Source organism: Syngnathus leptorhynchus, chromosome 8 (assembly GCF_054491065.1).
Source record: "Syngnathus leptorhynchus isolate UIUO chromosome 8, UIUO_Slep, whole genome shotgun sequence".
Taxonomy (NCBI): Eukaryota; Metazoa; Chordata; class Actinopteri; order Syngnathiformes; family Syngnathidae; genus Syngnathus; species Syngnathus leptorhynchus.
The window spans coordinates 6,929,834-6,952,559 of record NC_141202.1 but is presented as its reverse complement, the minus strand read 5'-3'; the positions used below and the strand labels follow the sequence as shown (position 1 = coordinate 6,952,559).

The 22,726-nt window shown below is 38.5% G+C and overlaps 2 protein-coding genes across 3 annotated transcripts in view; one reads left to right on the top strand and one right to left on the bottom strand.

Annotated features, from left to right (window-relative positions):
- The window catches only part of ascc3 (activating signal cointegrator 1 complex subunit 3), a 152,420-nt gene that overhangs the window by 68,165 nt on the left and 61,529 nt on the right, over nucleotides 1-22,726 (top strand). For both annotated transcript variants that reach the window (XM_085917666.1, XM_085917667.1), the window contains exons 3-4: nucleotides 13,109-13,206; nucleotides 17,757-17,842. In XM_085917666.1, coding sequence (XP_085773792.1) covers nucleotides 17,825-17,842 — 18 coding nt within the window. In that variant the 5' untranslated portion in view covers nucleotides 13,109-13,206; nucleotides 17,757-17,824. The remainder of the gene's footprint in view (nucleotides 1-13,108; nucleotides 13,207-17,756; nucleotides 17,843-22,726) is intronic.
- Nucleotides 1-22,726, bottom strand: part of LOC147052187 (glutamate receptor ionotropic, kainate 2-like) — an 84,235-nt gene that overhangs the window by 33,448 nt on the left and 28,061 nt on the right. The window contains exons 3-6 of the mRNA XM_085917669.1: nucleotides 22,066-22,323; nucleotides 13,433-13,614; nucleotides 9,943-9,996; nucleotides 9,161-9,334 (exon numbers count right to left, since the gene is read on the bottom strand). Coding sequence (XP_085773795.1) covers nucleotides 9,161-9,334; nucleotides 9,943-9,996; nucleotides 13,433-13,614; nucleotides 22,066-22,323 — 668 coding nt within the window. The remainder of the gene's footprint in view (nucleotides 1-9,160; nucleotides 9,335-9,942; nucleotides 9,997-13,432; nucleotides 13,615-22,065; nucleotides 22,324-22,726) is intronic.

Here is a 22,726-nt window from a genome sequence, read left to right as displayed (position 1 = left end):
AAGTGACAAGAGTGACAGCGAGAGAGCAAAGAAAGAGCATGTCACTTATTCCCTCCATTAGCTTCATCAGTGCGGGAGGATGAGGCAGATTAAGACAGCAGCGGGTTGGAAGATAATGTGATTTGGCAGGGTTATCTGTTATTTCAGGCCCAACCATTTTGGCGCCTCTATTTGGGCTAGGTTATAATGTGATGTGATGCCCAGAGCCCTTAGGGGCCACACTGCTGTTGCGACCAGCCTCTCTGATTAAAATTTGCTTTCACCAGCCAGCCTCAGTGTGGATACCTTCCCACTCCCATCTCATTATCATCCACCAAAATTCACTTTCACTTCTCACCCCTCACAAAATTTCAGCATCAGTGCTAATCTGGAGTTTAAGGCCAGACACTTCACTCTAGCACTTCATGATAAAAATGGTAGGGAAATTATTATGCTTGCCTTTTTAAGCATGCTAGTGAATGTATTAGTTGTAGTAGATGGTGTTTCAAATGCGGATGTCAGTGTGTGAGTGTGTGGGGAGGGTTCTTGTGTGCGGTCATGTCATCCCTGCGCTGTTGAAAAAAAGATCGAGATGATGTTCACAAGTTCTCTTAATGTTCAGTTCATGAGCGGAATGAGCAAAAATGCTCAAAGAGATTTAGAATTTGAATGGTCAGTGGTAAATTTTCATCAGCGATGGCTTTATGCATCCCTCAACACAGTTCTAAAATGTTCTAGCACATTACGGTTTGGAGATATATCCCGTTTTTGTTTCCAAGTGTGACCTTTAAAACCTTGTGTCATATGCATTTTACCATGTAGCATATTTTGTAACTGAAATTCTAACTCCTTTTGAAAGTAACCCTCAAAAAAACATCTAGGTCCGTTGACTTTCATCTCATGCTATGTCAATTATGACAATGAATTGAACCCTCTGCATATTTGCACTTTGTTATTCATGAATTTTCCCTGTTTGTGCTTGGAAACCTGCGTGTCACTAAAGATGTCTGCATGCTGCATTCACTGCAATAGATAAAAAAAAAAAAAAAAAAAAAAAAAAAAAAAACAACAACAAACAAACAAAAATCATGTATGCTGGTACAATATCAGTTATAATGTTGAAACATCTTGACGATGAAGTTTTTATTGGCCTGCTTCCCACCTTTATAAAACATCTCACTAAAAGAGTTGAAATTTAAAATCAATTGTTCAGAGGCAGACAACCAATAAAGAATCTTTTTGGCAGTGATAACAAATGAACAGACTGTTCGATAGAAGCACAGACGATCGACTGCCTTTAGGCTTTTGTTTATTTGTGTTATTGTCTCTGTGACAGAGAGTGCAGAAGGGTTTATGGTATTTCTATCATAGAAACCAACTGTTTTTGCCTGGCAACCACATTTCACACTTAGCTCCAGTGACCTTCCATAGATCTAAAAAGTCATTTACAGAATCAACATTGATTTTGTTATTCATACATAATTTGGAGTAAAAGGAAGGACCAGAAACTTGGCATTAAAGGGAAAAAAAAGACCTTTCACCATCCATGCTGCAGCCTTGTGTGACTGTAATGTGCCTCAAAAGGCGAAGGAATTGACTGTGTAAAATTGAATCATTACAATGTGGCTGGCTTTCCTTTGTAATGACAATATGCTGCTCTCCACATCCCATCAGTGTATATGTCCCTAAAATGACGCCAGGAAATGAGACCTGAAGATGACTGCTGTTGCCAATGAGAGTAACACGGATGACAGCTTGAGGAAAGCTACAAGCCATTAACAACAATGTTGATATGAGTGTTGTATTGAGATACTTCACAGAAATCCAGACACAAAAGATATTCAAGATGAGCCAAAGAAAAGAGAAAACAACCAATTACAAGCATCCAGTTCAAGCAAAATTCATGAAAGCAAGTTCGGCAGAGATGTCAGATTAATGTCATGTTCTTTGGCAGTTTGTCAGCTGTGAGATAGCACACTTAACCCAAGTGCTCCTGTCATATTGACCCTCTTGAAATGCACAAACACTAATAAAATCAATAACTTGAAACTTGCTCAAAAGCACTAAATGGTGATGATTTTTTGGGGGGTTGCTTTTTAACCATTTAAATGACAGTTTTATCATCCAAATTGAGATTTTATTAGAAAAAAAATCCATATAATAAAAGGTAATGGGGCATCAGTGGTCATTAGTCTTATATACTTAAAAGATTAGTCACAAAATTAATTTGACGGCATGTGTGTTTTTCATGTAGGCCGACTGTAGTTCAAAGTACTCCCTCTGGACATCTTTTATGGCCTAAAACGCCTTACTGCTTTCCATAAAAAGCCCTGTTTTCGCTATTCTGCAATGTCAGCATTTCATCAAGAAGGAAAGTAGTGATACAGTGTGTGACATTTTTAGTGTTGTACACCTTCTATTTTTGCCAGTTATATTACGGAGCTGTGTGACTACAAAGGCTTCTGCAAGTGTGTATGTTTTGAGAAATGTTCCCATGTGTCTGTAAAAGTGCTTGTTTTATGCACCTGGCTGCTTTCACAGCCAATGATAAAAATGGTTGATGTAAGTGTATGTATATATATATATATATATATATATATATATATATGTATATATGTATATATGTATATGTATATATATATATATATATATATATATATATATATATATATATATATATATATATATATATATATATATATATATATATATATATGTGCACACATACTCACTATGCATTTTTCCGTTTACGTTTTTTTTTTTCTACTTAATCAAAGTTCGATAGAGGTTATCCAACAGGCAGTGAACTCAGAAAGAAGAAAATAACACAACTCACGTCTTCACTCTGGGAAAAGAAAAATCTTATCCACGGGACAACTTACACTGCCAAGCATTTAACAGGGGCATCTTTTGAGAACATGGATTTTGGCACGGGCCAAAAACAGTGTTCTCAGACTCGGAAATATAAAAGACTGTTTTTTGGCTTTTGCAGAAGTACTGTGCACAGAGACATTGACGATAAGGATGTGATCCCTAAATAAATAAAATGATTAGACTTGTGTGATGTAGCACTTGAACAGTCGCAAGTGAATACAGAGAAACCTACTGACAAGTGCCCACTGCCTAACTGTAACCGTGGCCGTGACATTTAGAAATTGAAGAACATGCATGGTATCTGCCGGTCATCCTTGAATTAAGATACATATTGCCTTAATTGAAAATGTATTGGGTATGCTGTTTCTGTTATGGTGGGATGTCCAATTTATATGTAAACATTAAAATTTGAGATGATGACCTTGTATTTGGTCATGAAAGTGGCACCGCTTCTTGAGGTGCCAATGTGGCTAAATGCCCTTTATTGTAAAGAACGAATGTATGTGAACGTGTTTATATAATTGTTAAAAATTCTATTCACCAATAATGCAGTGCATTCTCAATTTCCTAGCCTGAAACATTTTCACTGTACAGCAAAACTACAGAAATTGACATCACGGTTTCAATATGTTCAAGGAACTTTGTATGTACCATAATGACTTAATTATCTGCATTCCAATATTCTGTCATGCAGTGATACTGATGAGGCTGTTTGAACGACGGGATCGAAAGCATAAGGAGCTGATAGGGCAGCTAATTTTTGCCACCATCAGCTCAGCAGAATACAGGCTGAGCTAGACAGAAAAACAATTAGCCTTGGGGTCCAGAGATAATAAGTAATCATTTGTGGCAAATGGAATTGTAGCTCGACAAGCGGGGAGGATATGACTTTCACCTTCTTCGTAGAGGAAATCAGACCTTTAATTGACTTTCAACCTATGTTTGTCAAACATTCCAAAAGCAAGCCAAAGCTATACCTCATCCCAAATTACTGTCAGTTTACAGTTCCCTGCTACGTTACTAACCGGCCTCCTGTCTTTGTTGTGCATACATTATGTGTCTGGTATTGTATCAAGGTCCTATTTATTATAAGGGTAAAGCTCATACATTATTTTGCTAGAATGACTTGCTTTGGGGAAAAGAAACTTGTGTTGATAGTACTTCCTGGTGAGTTCATTGTGGTCAATCACTGCATCTCAAGAGACGCAAGGCTGGTAGATTGCTCCTACCACCCTCATCTGCCTGCCCCACCTCTAAGCAGTCACCTGCTGGCCTTGCAATATTGTCCCTGAATGTTGTTTGGAAATAGAGCAGTATTCCGTGGCGGAGGAGGAATTGTGTAAATATTTTGGGAAAGTGGTTTGAGGGGTAATTATGAAACAAAAGGAACGCATGGTGATCTTCTCAGTGCCATGATGAATCTGGGAAACCAGAAGATTCAGTGGCGTGTTAAATGGTTGTTGTTTTCAATTTTTACCCATGGATGTAATGTCATTGCTGTTCTTATTCCATGCAATTTAATTTGCAGCTGACTGTCTCCTGTCTATTTCATTGTGTATTTTCTCCTCAGCCATTGCTCCTTCATGTTCGCCATTCACATCGGCTCAATTGAGTTTGTAGTATCAGTTTGGTTGTATGTCACATCTCCTGCAGCAAAACACTAATGGTATCTCTCACCAAGATGTCTCTCTTACTTAAGATGGCCAAGGAGACCCATCATCCCAGTCTCTTTTGCAGCCTTAGACCCACTCAGGGATGAGCTCATTAATTTACAGGCTTCTTTAATGTCTCAACTGATGAGGAAAGTCATCAAGCAGTATAGCTTTTAAAGTGACTGAGCGGATTGATAAATGGCCGTTGAGAGTGCTTGTAGCTCTTGTTTTCCCTTCACTGTGTTGAATTAAACTGACAACCAGAGAAAAATGTTATCTTCAACCACTGTACATGTACTGTACATGAGTAAAATCTGAGTCAGCCAAAATAATGCATGCACACATTAGTCAAATGAAAACTTTCATAAATATTTTAAGACCACATTTATTCAGGCATCACAGGATTGATGCTAAATGTGGTGATCATTATCTTCCAGATATTTGCAGTATGTTTACAGCAAACTACTGTTTGGGTAACATTGGCCAAAAGGTTGAATAGTATTGCTGCGCAGTGCACATGCATTTTCATGTGTTCAACTACACCATAGGTAGATAAAGAATGTTCTGTATCACAGGAAACAGATTACTTTGGTGGCCATTCTCGTATATGAGCCCTACGGGCAGGACCCCCTCCCCCCTCCCGATAAAAAGAACAAAAGTGACACCCAGTGCATTATCATTGGCTCTCATCTCAAAGCAACATCAACTAGTTAATTCTCTAAGCAGAGATGTGCTAATTAAAAAGACTGCTGGTCTGTCAAGCACAGTAATGGCCAGCCTTGAATGGACTGCAAACATGACTGCAAGCAGAGCTTTGCCGTATTGCTTTAGTAACAGAATCCACTGTCCCGTGAATTAGACACACTGTCAGTAGAACTAATAGTCTTAACACTCAAGTGAATCTGATGAGTTTTTCCCAGCAAGAAGATAATGAGCACAGAAAATAATCCCCTATAAAACCTTCATAGCCTCCTTCGGAAAACTACAACACGGGCATTGCAGGATTAACAAAAACAAATTGGACATAGTACACTTAATCTGAGTAATCTGAAATATAATAAACACATTTCCTCCACATAGCTACACAAAAAAGTTTCTCTCTCTGAGAGAATTACTAAAGATACCAATATAAATGATTACAGTAAAGCTCAGATTAGTACCCCAAATCCCTGTTCCCTAATCAATTAGAAATGTCTGCTTCATATTTCAGAAATGTTTGTCACTTTTGTTTAAAATGTCTTACTTTAATTAGAATCTCACATTGCAAGAGCAAGAAGATAAGCAAGACAATCCAAACTCGTCTCACTTTTTCATTGCAGCGATGTTCTCACGTATTTTTTCAAGATCTGGTGAATTTCAAGTTATAGAGTCACTGTTTGACATCTTTACTCGCTTTGCCCTGCCAGCCTCTGCACAAGTACTGCCAGCTGCCCACCAACATGTCACAGCCAAGTTGCCTTTCCAAATTCTCCAGCATGTGGACAATTGCAGAACTAGTTCCAACTCTATGAGACACTTTTTGACGCACGCAGGGGAAACAGATGGAATAAAGCTAGCAGAGAAAAGCTGTCTCTGCGAAATGGCTTTATTCAAGTGAATTCTTTTCATTTGGAGCTAGAGTGGGTTTCGAATAGTTCTTCATAAACAGGCCTCTGGGCTTTGCTGTCTGCTTTGACAGCTGTTGGCTCGCACCTTAACAATGCCAAAGGTCAGCACCTAACAACCCTTCCATCCCTAATCAGCATGAACCCCTCTGACTTATTCACCTCCTTAAACCAGTGCAGAACATGTTTCCTAGTGGGTTCTGCCATTCATGATGGTCTCCAGTGAAAAGGAATGAGTGACAATTTGAAAAGGAACAGGCCGGATAGACGTGAAAATCCATCCATCAATTCAACAGACTAGGGGCAAGCCGCAGAATAACTTCTCTCCACACAAACACAAATGATTCGTCCAGTAACCTATTCTTAACAGCAAAACAGAAATATCAATCTTAAGTTCATACAAAGAAAACTTGTTCTCAAAATTCAAAATCTTGATACATACAGTACAATATACAATCAGTTATCATTTTCAGTCATTACCCATAGATATTTTATAGCCCAACAAATTAATGGACAACATTAATGTTAATCAGTTTGTTGCTATGACTGACCATTAATCACATTCAGCGTTTAACTGAATGCAGGCAGTGTTATTGGCCGACACACAAGGACTGCAAAGTGTAAACATATTTTGGCTGCAAGCCTTCAGCAGAGGTTTTTGCCGTTTAAAAACGTATTTTCTAATGTGATTCATTTCATCCTTTCCCAATGCTCACCATATGTGGGTTTGAGTGATTCTGTGAAAAATATGAAATGTCTGAATTTTCTCATAACTCTGTTTGGATCAGACTTTAAATGATATCTGTCAAGACGGAAATAGCTTTCCTTCGGTGTCCTATTTACTTGTACTCATAGGTAGCCATAGCATTTTTATGATAATGTGTGGATAGAAACGGCAGAGGAGCAATGGAGTTGCTCTGAATACCAAGTTTGTTTCCAAGCTGCAAAAAAGAACAAGATGACCTTGATGTCTAAAAGCTCAGTCTACTATGAGCTTGGACAAGGGAATATGTTAATGTGGTATTCCATCCAAAGTATGTGAGTGAGGGCGGTATATGCAGAAATTCTACTGATGCCAATTTGTTTTCTTTGAACCTCCATCAATATCCATTTTCATTGCAAATAAATCCCAATGGTAAATCATAAAAAGGGTTCCAGATTTGCTGTGCAGGCACAATGACAATGGAAGGTCCAGCCAAACACATTTGCGATCTCACACCATCCGCTTGGGAATCATCTGGGGGACACCACCAGGCTGATCCACCAGTGCCACAAAAAAAATTCACACCGGCCCCCAGGTGTAGGATGCAGGGATTCAACCTGGGAAATTCACCCACAGCCAAATTCTCAGATCCTGACCAATAACGGCACCATATATATTTTTTTTCTATTATTTGCAGAATACATGTAGTATGGCAATTGTGATAGTGTTTCTAAAAATCATTAGGCGCAAATGGAAAAAATATTTTCATTTGGTATCACTAATAATGCGCTGGTAGGACCACATCTTAAACCTAAGGAGTTTAGTTGTCTTTATATTTAAAGACAATAACTGCTTAACGTGTACAAACATCTTGAGTGTGTGTGCGTGTGTGTTTTATTTACCGTTTTAACACTTTATTGCAAGTACTAGGGGGGTGCAATGTACTGAAGTATTGCTCACTAATATGTTACATTAACAGCTCACCACTTAAGCACCGAAAACTGTAAATGCAGCAGACAAATACATCTGTTAATCAGACCTGTACATAACCTTGCACTTTGTCAATAAGCATTAGCTGCTGACTGATTGCCATTCGTGTAATGAATCAATCCCCACTTTCTAACCCATACACCACTAATTCACTGATGGACAGGGTCACAGCACAGTCCTTTCACGGATTCATCGCCCAACAATGATAAAAAAAAATACATAAATGACCCTTCATTTAGTTTGCCAGTTGAATGTCACGTCATTGAACAGCTCTCCACATTACTGTGGTATAATGCCTTTTTTTATGTATCTATTGTAGCTTTGGCATTAAAAGCTGTATTAGATTTTTTTGAAAGGTTCTCTCAGGTATTTGTTATTTTTAAAGGACAGTCAAAACACAAAATCCGGTTCAGCTCTCAAGTGGGAAACCATATCGATTGAGCTACAAATGCAACAAAAGTCACTTAAACTGAGTCACCGTGAACATGTTTTTAAAAAAGAAAAGAAGTGCTGGAAGACTTATGAATCAGCCAGGCTGTTACTTCTACCTCTTGCGTACAACTGGAATAAGACCAGGCAACTACATCAAGTCAAGTCTATAACAGTCCTTCAGGGAATTAAAACAAGAACCTTTTAACTTCTGTCTCTCCTTTATCCATCCACCCAGAGTCGTTCTCAATGTTATCTATTCAGTTTCTAAAATTTCTATTTATATTCCATTCTCTGTCCATCGAGGATTGACGTTGTTTTTTGTTGGCTAAGTTCCCAGACGTGTGGAATAAAAGAAGCATGAGGTACAGTTTGGTTTATTACAGGCTGCATGCTCTGATCAGACACGTTTCACAACACATTTCTCTTTTTCACATCTGGGACTCACGACATGGCACTAGAGGGTTCCACCGAAATCCCTGGGCGACTGGGGAATGATGGAAGAAAGGCAAATGTCCCACATGTGTGCTGTTTACAAATTGACCAATCTTAAGTATTGAAAATGGCTTGCTCTCTTTGACGATGCAGTGTTAATGGTTAATGGTTGAACTAATTTATTTTGGTCTCCTGAAAAGGGATGTTAAGAATTATACCTTATGCCAGCTTTATGTATGTTGGCTAGAACTCATGTGGATTACAGCGGAATATGCTTTTTGAATATCCGTCCGTCCGTCCGTCCGTCCGTCCGTCCGTCCATCCATCCATCCATCCATCCATCCATCCATCCATCCACCCTTAACTGGTCTCCAGCCAATCACAGCAATTTAATTCATTCCACAGCATCAGTTCAGCATCAGCTTTTTAAGCACTCACATGCAATTCACTCAACAAAAGCATTGACAAGTTCAGAAAACTTTGATCAAACTTACTGTCATGAAGCCATCCAGTAGACCAGAGTCAGGTTTAGGAGGTGCCTGCAGTCGTTCCATGGACCACTTCTCGATGATGGATGCCACCTGGCTGTTCTCAGTGTTGAGAATCCTAAAGCCTGTCATGTTTACACCACTGTAACGGTATGGCTCCAGATCAAGGGCAAATAGATCCTAAAAGTAATAAAAGTAAGGTAACTAGAGAAGTAGTTACATCCTAATATCAAACTAAATTGAGTATGAAAATAACAGATCATAATTATTATGGATCCAGACATTTACATAATCTCTCAGGCTGTGCTGGATTCTTAAATCCCAGGGTCTACATTTTACTATGGCCAGTATTTTACGACTGAAAATGTGAGTCACCAGCTACCATAAATAAAATCACGACATACAGTATGTATTGTAAATCAGACTTCACATTTAGCAATACTGTAATGAGGTATTGAAAATCCTAGATAACTGGTGAAGATAAAGCGCCTATCCTAATCATAAACACAACTGACATATGAATTTAATAAATGAGAGCAGTCAGCGATGGGAAACAGTCAAAGCAAAAGGTCCAAGATGAAGACTGCTATTAACCTTTACTAATACTCAGGTAATAAAGAAGCAGCAACCTAACATCTCAATTTTGGAAGGGATATCTCCAAGCAAGCGTCTGTTTCCTCCAATGATAAGGATCACAGTTGAATGAATATATAATATATAATTATGAATATAGATGCATAAATCAAGAAAAAGATTGTCATAATGTGGGTATCGAGCGTTTTACTTACCAGTGTGGTAAATATATAGTGATAGTATTCTGTCATCATCCCCATGGCAAGAGCCTAAGATGTTGGAAGAAAGAACAAAGTGATTCATCTAAAGGGGTAAGATAGTTAAGATTGAATAGGCACACAATTGTACTGTATATACATTTTTATGATGATTGTATTGACTGGCGGTGTATATCAGTTAGTGCCTTACATACATTTTCCATTTTGATTATTTAATATTCATTTAATATTCCCATTTTTCATGCAAATACATTTTTATTTTCCTCACGATGTTAATTCTGTTTGCATTGGTAAGACTACGATGCAGTCTGATGTACAAATGTGTGTGCTGTAAACTGAGGACCTGTTGTATTATGGCAAAAAGTATAGATGTAAATATCATTTTTGTTTTATTGCAAAATTTGGGTTCAATGATACACCTTTGTAGAGGCAATAATAATAATAATAATAATAATAAGGCCTTGACACTGTTAAATCTGTAGGGAATGCAAAGAAATTGTGTTTGTTTTATATGCTTCATAAAACATTTCCCCAAAGTCTCTCAGGTTCCGTTTTCGACCTGGAAGTAAGCACAACACAATAATTTCTTCTACTTAAATTTGAAGTTGAGTTTTATTAACAGGGCAAATGTTGAAGCCAAAAGACTTTTGGAAAAAACCAAATGTTTTGGTCAAATAAAAGACTCCAGAATGTGAAGGAGTATTGAAATTAAACTGAAACTTTAAACAGCCGACGAAGAAAAAAAACGAGAAGAGACAGCGGCAGCTCTGCCAAGTTGTTGTGCTCCTGAGGAAATATTTGGAGTACGTGGCGATGCAGACAGAAAGGTGTCCGGGTGCAACAGAGGTTTGACTACACTAGACAAGTGTTTAACAGCATAGAAGGAGCAGGTTTAGGTTCCAGAAGAGTGAAGGTGTTAAGTGTACAATATCGCATATGGTGGCTGTTAGCTGCATGGCCAGACATTTCAGAAATGTGTCGAATTGGGACACACAGGTGTTTTATTTGTATCACATCCATTACCATGAAGGTGTTACGCCTTTGTGGTGGCGTGCAGAAAAAAAAGCAAACCCAACTATGCGAGGGGAATGTGCTTTTATTATGGAAAATACTACAATTCATTTGATTAAATGCCAGGCCAGAAAGAAAAAAAATCTGACTTGTTCGTTCTCCCTCAAAAAGCAAAAAAGAAAATGTTTCTCTCTTCTTGCGGGTTATGTACGTATACCAGGTCTTGAGTGTCAGTTCTTCCTGAGAGGGAGTTTTCCCTAGCTTGTGTCTTCAAATTGCTTGAGGTGTCTGGATCTGTGAGTAAACTCAATTCATCACCTTGTCACTTGTGGCCCTCACCGTGTGGCAGTGAAATTTGGTTCGTGATCGAAACAATGAGGCCAGTGAAAAAGAAGGACCAATCACTTTCTGTCTGAGCTCACCGTTGTAAACGCACAAAGGCAATCTATCATTAAAAGCACCTTGGAGATGAGATTTCAAAGTAGTTCTGTGTAATTCTATTATCATTCAGGGTATATGAGGATGCTGGCTAGATGCCAATCCATTCCAACTGTGTGGTGCTGTAATCTGGTGTCAGGGTCCCGCCTGCCATGCTAAGACTCGCAAAAATCAATAGGTATCACAGATTAGTTTCGTATGGAGGATGATTAAACTGTGAGGAAGGGCTAATGGATGCCGTATCTGGTGTGAAACTTTAGGGGAACCTCTAGCACTGAGATTCTGTCATTTCTGTAGTCACTCGTTTGCTCTCCAACATGAAACCTTTGCCCACAATGGTTTCAGACAAGGCTAAACCACAAAAGAACCACAATGTTTGTTACAGTGGATTGAAATAAAGGATTCATCTTTAAATGGACATCTAAGAGGCCTTTTCATTTTTATTTCTATTTCCATAGCACTTTTCAAAACTAAATATGGAGTGCTCTAATGTCCTCAATAACAAAACTAAGCAAGTAGTCGTCATGGAGATTTTGATGCGCATGTCAATTAAAAGAGGTCTCTTGAGAACTCCCTTTATCTTTGGGGGAAAGAAGGAATCACAAAGAGCCAGGTCTGCAGCTACGTGTTGTCCAGACACAATGTTCACCTCTTCATGTGCACTGAACAAAATACGCTGCAGGATCATTTTGTTTCCTGGTTGATCGTTTGGCCCAAAATTTGGGAGTTTGTAGTCTGGCTTCAAAATGATCTTTTGTGACACCAGTCTGGGAACTTTGACAAAAGGCCGACTAGAACATTTGAACTTTATTTGGGGCATGTTCTGGCAGCTGTGTATTGACTCCTTTTTAACATGAGGTCGGTGCAAGTGATTAAAAGTATTTGATTTTTAATTTTTCTTTATTGGTTATTCTCATGATGGAAAAAGTTTTGAAATATTTTAGCTTGGTCACATTATAGACTTTTCAAATACACTGTTTAGGGGGTAATTTTAATAAGCAAATAATAATCCTATGCATCCAACTGCTCCTTTCTATAGTGTCCAGCTTAATTAACCAAACTGTCAGTGGTCACATAAAACGCCCAATTGGCAACATAAAGGAAGTGAAATGTTTTTGAACTTCTAAATCAGTCATATCCCCCTACAATACACTTCAACTACGCCGGTCCATCATATACTATTTCCTCACAATGTACTATCAACCTTATACTGTCCCTCCTCCCGATGCATTGTTAATGAAAAGAGTCCTTGACCTTCCCAAGCAATTTAACACTTTGGCACTGATTAAAACCCCTGGGAGAGTGACAGTGTGCTAGGAGTGAATCATTTGTCAGTTTTTAATATTTGATTAATCCTGTTAAGCATGAAAAACATGAAAAATTTTGAAATGAGAAACTCATCACAATGCATAGACAATACATAGACGACATCATATATTGAACTTGATCGGCTAGAACAAATGCCAACCGCATCGTTGCGGTTGCATTGCAGCATGTTTTTTTTTTTTTCTATCTCACTGATCTGTTTTGACCTTTTGGAGCTGACTTGGCATATTTTAACAGGAAGACATTTATCATGAATGACTACCATTAGAAAGATAATACATGAAGTGAAATTGAATAATAGGCTGCTCCACTGATGAGCTATCATCACATTTGGTGAAATTTCTACTTGGGAGAATTTCATTTTCTTTCTTTTTTGTGTGCTGAACAGGAGATTGGTATTACACTCCCTCTTCTGAGATTGGATGCGGAAGGACACCTCCACTGCTCTTCTTCATTCCTGAGGGTCACTAGTCCTGGGCCTCATAGGTAAGTTATCTCCCAAATACATGTTTATGCCAGTTATCAGACTAAAAATGTTTCATATCCACAATTTATTCATTTTAGTGGTATCATGCTTTTAAGTGCAAGAAACAAGTGATTTCATGACATATCTGAATTCCAGAGCCAATGACCACTAAATAGTTTGCGCAATCTTCTAAATTTGTATTTTCCGGTTGTTTCAAAACATACACACAAATACACAGATACACACCTGTTTTAGGATCCCAGCTGCCATTTCATGTCCACAGTCAAAGATGATGTGAAACTCCTTCCCTCTCTTCATCTCCTTTAACAATGGTTTGGCATCTTTGGAGTCTACAGGAAGTTGCCGGATCTTTAATCGAATGTTGTACCGTGATGGGGCCTTTATAAGTTCTTGCAATCGAATTAGACCTTGCAAAACAGCAGAAAGAAATGTGATAAAATGTTTTTCTCATTGCAGTTATTTCCTCTGGAAAGCAGACACAAGGGGTTCAGCGAACCGTATTTTCTTGACATACATAGTAATTATTTGCCTGCATTTTAATTTATTAAATGGCGTTTTATTTTGTGATGTGACAGTAAGTTAAAAATTGTCAATATTAGTGCCATGGAAAGTAACATGAAATAAATGAATCTGTCAAGGTGAACCATGAAGTGGTAGTCATGATCAATGATACGATTGGTTGAATTGCAATGTAGGCTACGGGCACAATACATCAGTCCACGTCTTCAGGAACTTTAGTATTTGTTGTGTCTGTGGCATACAATCAGTTTAAGCAATCGGATCCTGATCCCAATCACCAACTCTTTGATGTATGACATTTGTCTTGTCATTGGGTGGATTCAGTAGATCAGTTAAAATAGAGCCGTTGGCTATTCTTCAGTCTGAAGCAATGCGACAGGAGACTGAAGTGTGTCTAGCACTGCCATTTCAATCGATCCTGCTAGCCAACATGCATTCGCTAGAGAACAAACTGGACTACAAGAAGCTGGATTCATCCATCAAAAAGAGAAATGACAGAGTATTGCGAGATTACTAAGACTACTCCTTTTCCAGAGACATGGTTGAACTCATCGTTCCTGGACGACAGCATTAGCCTGGGGCCCTAATTACACGACAGAGCAGATAGAAGCAGCGTCCTCACCAGTAAATCCCAAGGTGACGGTGTGTGCATCTATTCAAATAACAGCTGCTGCAACATCGCCATGGTCTTAAGTCATTGCTTCACAAACATTGAATTTATGATTATCAAATGCAGACCATCAACCTCCCACAGGAATACTCTAGATTAATAATCATTGCAGTCCCCCCTCTCCCAAAGAAGCTCTGAAAGTTCAATACAATGCCATCAGTAACCTACAAAGCAATCACCCAGAAGGTGTTTGTGTTGTGCACGGGGATTTTAATCAGCTCAACATGAAGACTATTCTTCCTCATTTATACCGGAATCTGGATTCTGCTACCTACACTGGACTTGGTATGCACGAACATGAAACAAGCTTTCAAGGCAGCATACCACCTCCATCAAGGCTCCTCAGACCAACTCTCGTGTTAATTTCAGCATAGAGCTCCTGCTTGAAAGATGTAAGACAACACTGAAGCATGTGCACTGTGTTTATTGCATGTTCTTCAGAAATGAAACACCAACCCTTGCATGGAAAGTGACTACTGGCCCCAACGAGCAGGCACTAAAATTTCCATGATACCCAGGATTGCCATTCCAGATACAACTGCGACACTTTCTGTAGTAGGATGTTAACACCCTCATCAAAGATGATGATTAGGGATGAGGCGGGAGATCTGGTTAAACTGGTGCATGTACAACATTTTGATTGTCGACGTTGATAAAATAAGGGAGATTATTATTGACTTTAGGAGCTGTGGAGTTTTCAGGTCCTCTCTTTCCTTGCGCAGATTTTCACTGTGTACTCCAGCTTCATCCTACATTCTAAACATCATGGATTTTATACTCAAAAGGTGTGAATGTGTGAATGGTTATGTCTGTGTTTTGGGATTTGCTGGTGACCAATATAGGGTATAATTTGCGCCTTGCTTAAAATTGGTTGAAATTGACTCCATCTGAAATTCAACACTGATGGAGTGCGAACCAAACAAAAAATGGATGGATAATGCACGCACCTGCAAAAGTAATTCAAGATTACGATTGCAAAAACAAACAAAAAACACTGAACTTGTCTGATATGTTTGCAAATATTCAAATGAATCTCTTAGCTTCATGACTATCCGCATTAACGATCTGGCTTCTCCAAAGATTTTATGTGTCTAACACTCAAAAACTCCTGTTTTCCCCTCACGTTGATTCATTTCCTAATTTTAAATGGCCTATTTTTTATCTGAATCACTTTCTTATATGAACATTACTAGACTTTGGAGAAAACATCTATAATATATATCAAATACATCAGTGTAAATGACACATGATGTGACATTTGTCGTTCCTCATAAATATTATTGATTTAGATGCCAACTAAATTCTTGATCTCCTCTGGAATCTCCACACTGCTGTTCAGATAATGTGCATACCTCTTTTGCAAATCAACAATGCTCTCACACACACACACACACACACACACACACACACGCACACACACGCACACAAACACACGCACACAAACACACACACACGCACACAAACACACACACGCACACAAACACACACACACACACACACACACACACAAATAAGAGATACTGAAGTGACTGCCAAATGTTAGTTCAGGTGGATGGCCCATTATGTGGCGCAAACAGACACAGGCTCGCTGTGGCGACCTTGGTGCGACAAGCTGAATGGCCCAACAACTATCATTATTAATTTGTCCATAAACACCTGAAACCTTTTGTTTAAAAACAACAATTTCATAATGATGCAGTGTGCTTGGCTACAACATGAGGGTAGCAATTGTTCATACAAGGACTCGGTAGAATCATGGCACTGTTGACTAGAATGAGAATGGCAACTAGCTGTTGTGTGTTCTGTGAGACTGCTTGCTGATGACTGTGCCTTTGAGCAATGCACCATCCTCACCTCCCAGCTCAAATGGTGCAATACTGCATACTTCTTTGACTTCTGTATGTGTGTGATGTAGTTCTTTTTGGTGTGCAACAAAAAAATATAAATCAGAGTTTAGGTTGAATTTCACTTTATGGATAATGAGTAAAATAAACAAACAAATGAATAAATGTAGTTGAAGAAATGTATTTAAGGTTGGCGAAGAAGAATCAAATCGTAAATGTAGTTGAAGAAATGTATTTAAGGTTGGAGAAGAAGCGTCTGCACAGATCAGCAGTGATAGTGTCTAAAACACAGACCTCACTTTAAGATCCATATTTAATCCAGCATGAATATTTCATCCCCTATAAGTGTTTATCATAGGGCCGCCAGAGAGTCTCCTGTGCATAAAACAGATATGATAAATATCCTTGTGGGGTAAATTCCCTGCAAGCCTTGATGTGCACAAGACTGCTTTATACTGTATCAACAGCTGCAAAGCTGTTACACTACTCATGAGAGATGGCGCATGATGATGGAAAAAAATATGAATAATCATTGAAATATTAATAATAGTTGAATGAGTCACAGTTTCCAGGGTCAATGTTGAAAATGAAGAGGGATTAAAACCGGCTCACAGGCTACATGTCTGAATTGTTGAAATAAACATGCATTTCCTTGCGATCAATGCCAATTTCTGCATAAAATCTTACAAGATTTTGTTATGTATTTACTTATATTTGTAGCAGAAAAATCTTATTTCCTGAGCTATCACCAGTGATTTATCTGCCTTTGACTAAGTCACACGCCTGGAATGCAGACTGGGCAATCACAATGCAGCACGGAAGCTGACTCTTGTAAACAATACTTAATGTGACTGTGTTCGACTTGAAGAAAATTACATGTACCACCCCAGACTATTGGACTGGAAGTTAAATTTCTCAGGTAGGCAAATAATTATGAATACACTTCCGTCAATCAAGTATTTGCGGTTGTTTGTTCACTTAGATTAATGAGAAAAGGAGAGAAAGTCAGAGTATGGAGTATGTTTGGACAGACAAGAAAATAAAAGTGGAAAGAACGATGAGAAAGAACATGTGTGTATGCACACAGTGGAAACCCATGTTGGTTCTCAAAGTCTGACTTTCATGAACCCATTCGATTTGGAGATGGAACGGGGGAAAAAAAAATGTTTTTAGTTGTGTGCAATTTGCTCTTGTCGTTGTTGCTGCTGATAATGCCTCATTTGCCAGTTTCATGTTTCAGTTTTGTGTTAGCTGTGCCAGACAAGACAATGAGGCACAGCAGGATGTTCATTAAAGCCTGTTTTTGTGCACCACAACATCAGAATAAGCTGGACATAATTAACTCCACAGAGAAAATTTTCACTTCAATGCACTCCAATCAAGGAGAATTGGTGAAAACGCATGAGAAATCCCTTTGTGAGGTTGCAGAGTAATGTTCTCCTTGAGTGTTAATTTCTAGCAACACTTATTGACCCTGCATGTACCCATCTTACTATTTTGCCTGCATCCTCTACAGTGAATCAAGGCAAGCAAACACATCTCTGATGCTATGGCGAGCACCTGGAAAAGAATCACAAAAGAAGGATGGAAAGGTTTGATAAGGTAAGTGGGTCACATTCTTTAAGGAGCTTTTGGTGTCAAATCCAGGTCTAGAAAGTAAAAAAAAAAAAAAAAAAACAACTGCCACAGTTTGGCTTTGCTCTCCTGGTCAGCTCCAAGAAGGACCTGTCTTGATCCAGCCCTTTTCTTGCGTTGATCCATTTGATTTGATTTCTCCTAGCTAACTTTTGTCCTCTCCTTGTCTTGTACATGCAACAAAATACCATACATAGCTTTAAAATCTTTTGTTGGCTGGATTGTAATCAATTAAATTCACCTCTACCATCAACTGAAACTTTACAGACGCGCACAAAAAGTATTTATCGAATGCAAAATCTCTCTTTGATGAATCAGAAATATTTAGGAATGTTTTATACATGACTTAGAAATGCATATAATTGTATTGAAGGTTAACCTATGTCCACATCTATGAATGAGGTAGCAATAAATTTCACAGAGGGCCCTAGTCGCTCACAGTCGTAAAATCTGTGAGCAAATTCAAGCTCAAGCGTCAGCAGCAGGTCACAGTACTACACAGAACCACACATTAAAAGAAGTTGCAATTTAACAGGGTTAGTGCTATTGACTGAGGTGCTATATAAATCCATGCAATAAAACAAGAGCAGATTGCAGAGTGCAGACCTCTGCCAAGTCCGAACACAAATACTGGTTCATAGAAATTGTATCTACCACACAATATCCACAGTTATACAAAGAGTGGTTATGATATACACCACCGATCATCAACTGGCGGCTAGTGGGCCAAATCTGGCCCACCGAAATGTCAAATTCAGCCCGCGACTGGATTCCATGATTGAGTTATTGAGGATCAAAGAGAAAATATTTTGTGGCCCACAGCAAAGTAATAAAAAAAATCTGAAACTATAAAGGGTAAAAATCCCTTCAGTTTTGTAATAAAACGAATATATATATATATATATATATATATATATATATATATATATATATATATATATATATATATATATATATATATATATATTAATAATAATAAATAATAATGGATAATTTTCAAAGGAACAAATACACTACAGTGGATTGCAAAGGCACTCCACTAATCAGCACACCATTATCCGTGGCTGTTTCATGTTCTGACCCTGGAATCATTGCTCATGACAACATTTCTCCATATGTTATGCTTCCCATTCTGGACCAGTTCAGATGGACCTGATGGCAAATGTATCCATGGAAGTCCTCCAAGCAGCCCTATGAGGCCGGAGAATAGCTCTGTGCAGTTTTGTCCGTATCGTCTGGTTATTGAGCTACGTAGTCCTGCCATGCAGTCATACCAAACTTGATGGCAAGCAAATCTGTGAAAGAGCCTATGCATTCTACACACATAGACACAAATGTAGGCACCTAGCCGTTAATTGAAATATCATTTTAATTAACATGAAATTGACCAAAGCTACACTAAAAAATGACTATGTAAATGGGGCATGATTTCAAATTTGTGGTCAAATAGAATGATTAAAAAGAAACTAAAGTTGCACAACTATTCAGCAAAGCAGATTCAGAACATTCAGGCTTTACAGTGGGTTGAATGTCACATGCATATTTTCTGGTATCCAATAACAAGACGCAAAGCTCCAATGTTCTTTGGACAAATGACAAAACTGGAGCTCTTCGGAAAGTCATGTTTACAGCCTCAAAAATAGAGCAGACAAAGTAGTCAGTAAAGAACAGTGTATCTGCTGTGAAGAGGAAGCTCATTTGTATTCTGAGACTGCTTGGCTGCAACCAGCACAGGGCGCCTTGAATTTGTAGGGTGCAAAAAAAAATTCAAGAATGTCAAGGCTTTACAATTTGCTTTCCAGTATCAGAAACCTTTGTCTCAGCTGCAGGTCCCAACAGGATAATAATACCCAAGACTAGCTCAGACTAAACAATAAACACATTTGACTAAACTGAAGAGTCCTGGCATGAATACAGAGGCCGCATCGCACTCATCTATCGCTGGCTAAAAGCAGCATCAGACATCATGAGGTGAGTTTGTGCAGATTCTGTTCTGCCTATATAAAGGAATCACTTGTAAGCTTTGAAAAAGAGTTTGGGAAGGAGAAAAAAAAAAACACAGATATTTATTTTGCAAAGTTTAAAGGGTGTATGCAGCTGTCAAAGCTCCAGTCAGCGCGGCACCGATCATATCATTATCATTGATGATAATGTAATTTATGATCTTTGGGGGCTATTAAATTAGCAATTGAGCATAGTTTTGGGGTGTCGCTGTGTTGATGTCAGTGAGCAGCAGAATATGACAGCTCAGCGTGAGCAAAGCTTGTAACGAGGACGGCTGGCGCCTGGATTAAATGAGCAGTGTTTGGAAGCACAAACAAGATTTTTTTTTTTTTTACGTTTCCTGAATAGTTGTCAGTTTGGTGGCTGGGAGGGCTGCCACTTAATAGTATTGTTTAAGCCTTTGTTTTCACCAGCTATAGGCCAGAGTGCATTTTGTGTCTTCTAACAGTGTTGTATACTGGGATGAATCAAACTTGCTGTTGAAAAAGGGGCATTCCATGATCAATTATTTATTTACAGATTGCTCTAAAGTGATTGATAGCCTCCAGAATAAATGCCAGTTTCATTTTTCAAAGATACAATGAAAAATGGACCATGTTTAACATGGTGGTTCCTAAAGTTAAATATAACATCATTTTCGTCTGGCCAATTTTATGCCCCCACCTTCATTTCTGGGGTTAATATAGCTTTTGCATGAAGTTGCCGTCTTTGCCTTATCATGATCAGACAAATGTAGCATGCCTTTTCTTGCTGCCAAATGAACACTATTGCCATGTTCACAGGTATGTAATAGTTGGCACTGGTCATCCAAAACAAAGGTACTCATCTTTTCTTTTTTTTTTCAAGCAGAGCTACGTACTTCAATGATTTTTGTATGTGGAATTGACATAAGTTTTGTATCTATTTTGTTTTTCTTGGAGGGAAAACCAGAATCAACATAAGATGTTTGTCAGTTTACGGATAGAGCCTTATCTTCTTATCAGTCTTTTCTCCCTTATGGCCTCATCGACACTCTCTCTTGCCACAGCTGCAATAGCAGCAGCAGTAAGTTGTAAGGATGTCATGCCTGGCTAGGAGAGCTATAACACATGCTGCTGCCATCTCCGTTTTGCCATTACAAGGTTGAACTATTAGACAAATCCCATTGTTGCTATCGATTTGCTTGTTTGCTCCCTGCTCGGTGGAGAAAACGGTCATACGGTGATTGTTCTACCAGTTTTTAACTCCATTCTTGAAAAGATGAAATTGTTCAGACCAGCGGGGGTGTGATTTTAGAGTGCGACTGCTGCACTGATTTCCCCCATTATTACAATATGGTATCTGCACTAGGAAAAGAAAAATATATTTTATGTTTGATTCACAAATGTTTGCAAAGTGGTCTAATGTTTGGTACATTTGCCTCATACTTGAGCTGGGTTTGAACTTCAGTCCCGGTATTCCTATGTGGCATTTGCACATGGTGTGAATGTTGTGATTTTTGGGCCAATTCAGTGTTTCTCTTTAATAACCAAATGAATGTATTACAGAACATTCTTTTAGTACTCTGATCTAGGCAATACTCAGTGTGTTGGATAGAGTTCAAGGAAATCTGGCAGCTTCTCCTTAGGCTGGCATCCAACTTTGACCCTGACATATGTTTCTGTTCATGAGCATTGCCTTCTTGGCTTACTTGTAACTCTGCTTCACAGAGTGATGTCTTTCTCTTTGTAATTTACAAAAAACAAGAATAACTAAATTGTATATTGAAAATACACAAATAATGTTTTTAAACACCTTTGATTCTTTCGTTCGTAAATACTTTTAAAAGCTCTACCATTATGTAAAGCACATGGATTGAAAATGTCCTGCCTTGCCTTTAAGAAATTATAATAAATGTGCTTTAAGAGGTAATTTAACAAGATAGACATTTTATGTTTTGTTCTTAATTACTACAAAAGCGGGTTGTTACTTGGCTGCAATAGGAAAATGCAAGGCCAGGGGGTCACGACAGTTGAGAACCACTGCCTTAGACCGTACTGTACACAGGACTGCCGAGTATGCAGGCAAGTAAATCTCAAACAAAAGGATAAACTCTTATCAGACATTCTTCAAACATAAGCTTCATCCAAATTAATTACCACTGAAGATGAATATACTATAAAGTGGCTTGAGCAATAATTTATTTTTATGAAGAAAGGAAGGCTCACCTGTGCTGTCATCATAGACAACTGTGACTGTTCTCCATTTGAAGAAGTGGACCAAGTCCAGGATTGCTCTGCTCAGGGACGAGAAGTCTGGATATAGGCTGACGTAAAAGATGTCCTTGTTGTCTGAAACCTGGTGCTTCCACTTGGTTTGGATGTGAGGCACCCCTAGAGCATTACAGATGGACTGGACAGCATTGGCTGAGGAACTGTGCGAAGGACCAAATATAGCTGCCACACCAAGCGAAAGTTGGTCACAAGCTGGCGCAATGGGGAGAAATACACTAGTGAGAATACTCAAAATGAGGATGCATATTATAGAAGTACATATGGACAAACACCAACCTGTATTTGAATGGTTATGAGTTCAATTCAATGCAAAATTAGGAAAAGCAAAACTGTTTTACGGTAGTTGTGTGACTCAGTGTTGATGCAGCTGAGGTGCTACTTGTGCTGGTCATGCTTGATCTGGTCACAACAAACTCTAATGGGATTGCTCTGGTTCATTTGTGTAAACAACTTTATCAAATCCCCTGTGTGTACCAAACAAGCAGAGCAAGACCGCTTGAAGAGATGGTTTCCATTTACATGCAAGTTAACTCAAACTTCATCTCTTGTAATGAACTCTGGAATACTAACTCATTGAGTCCCTTTATACTCTTTA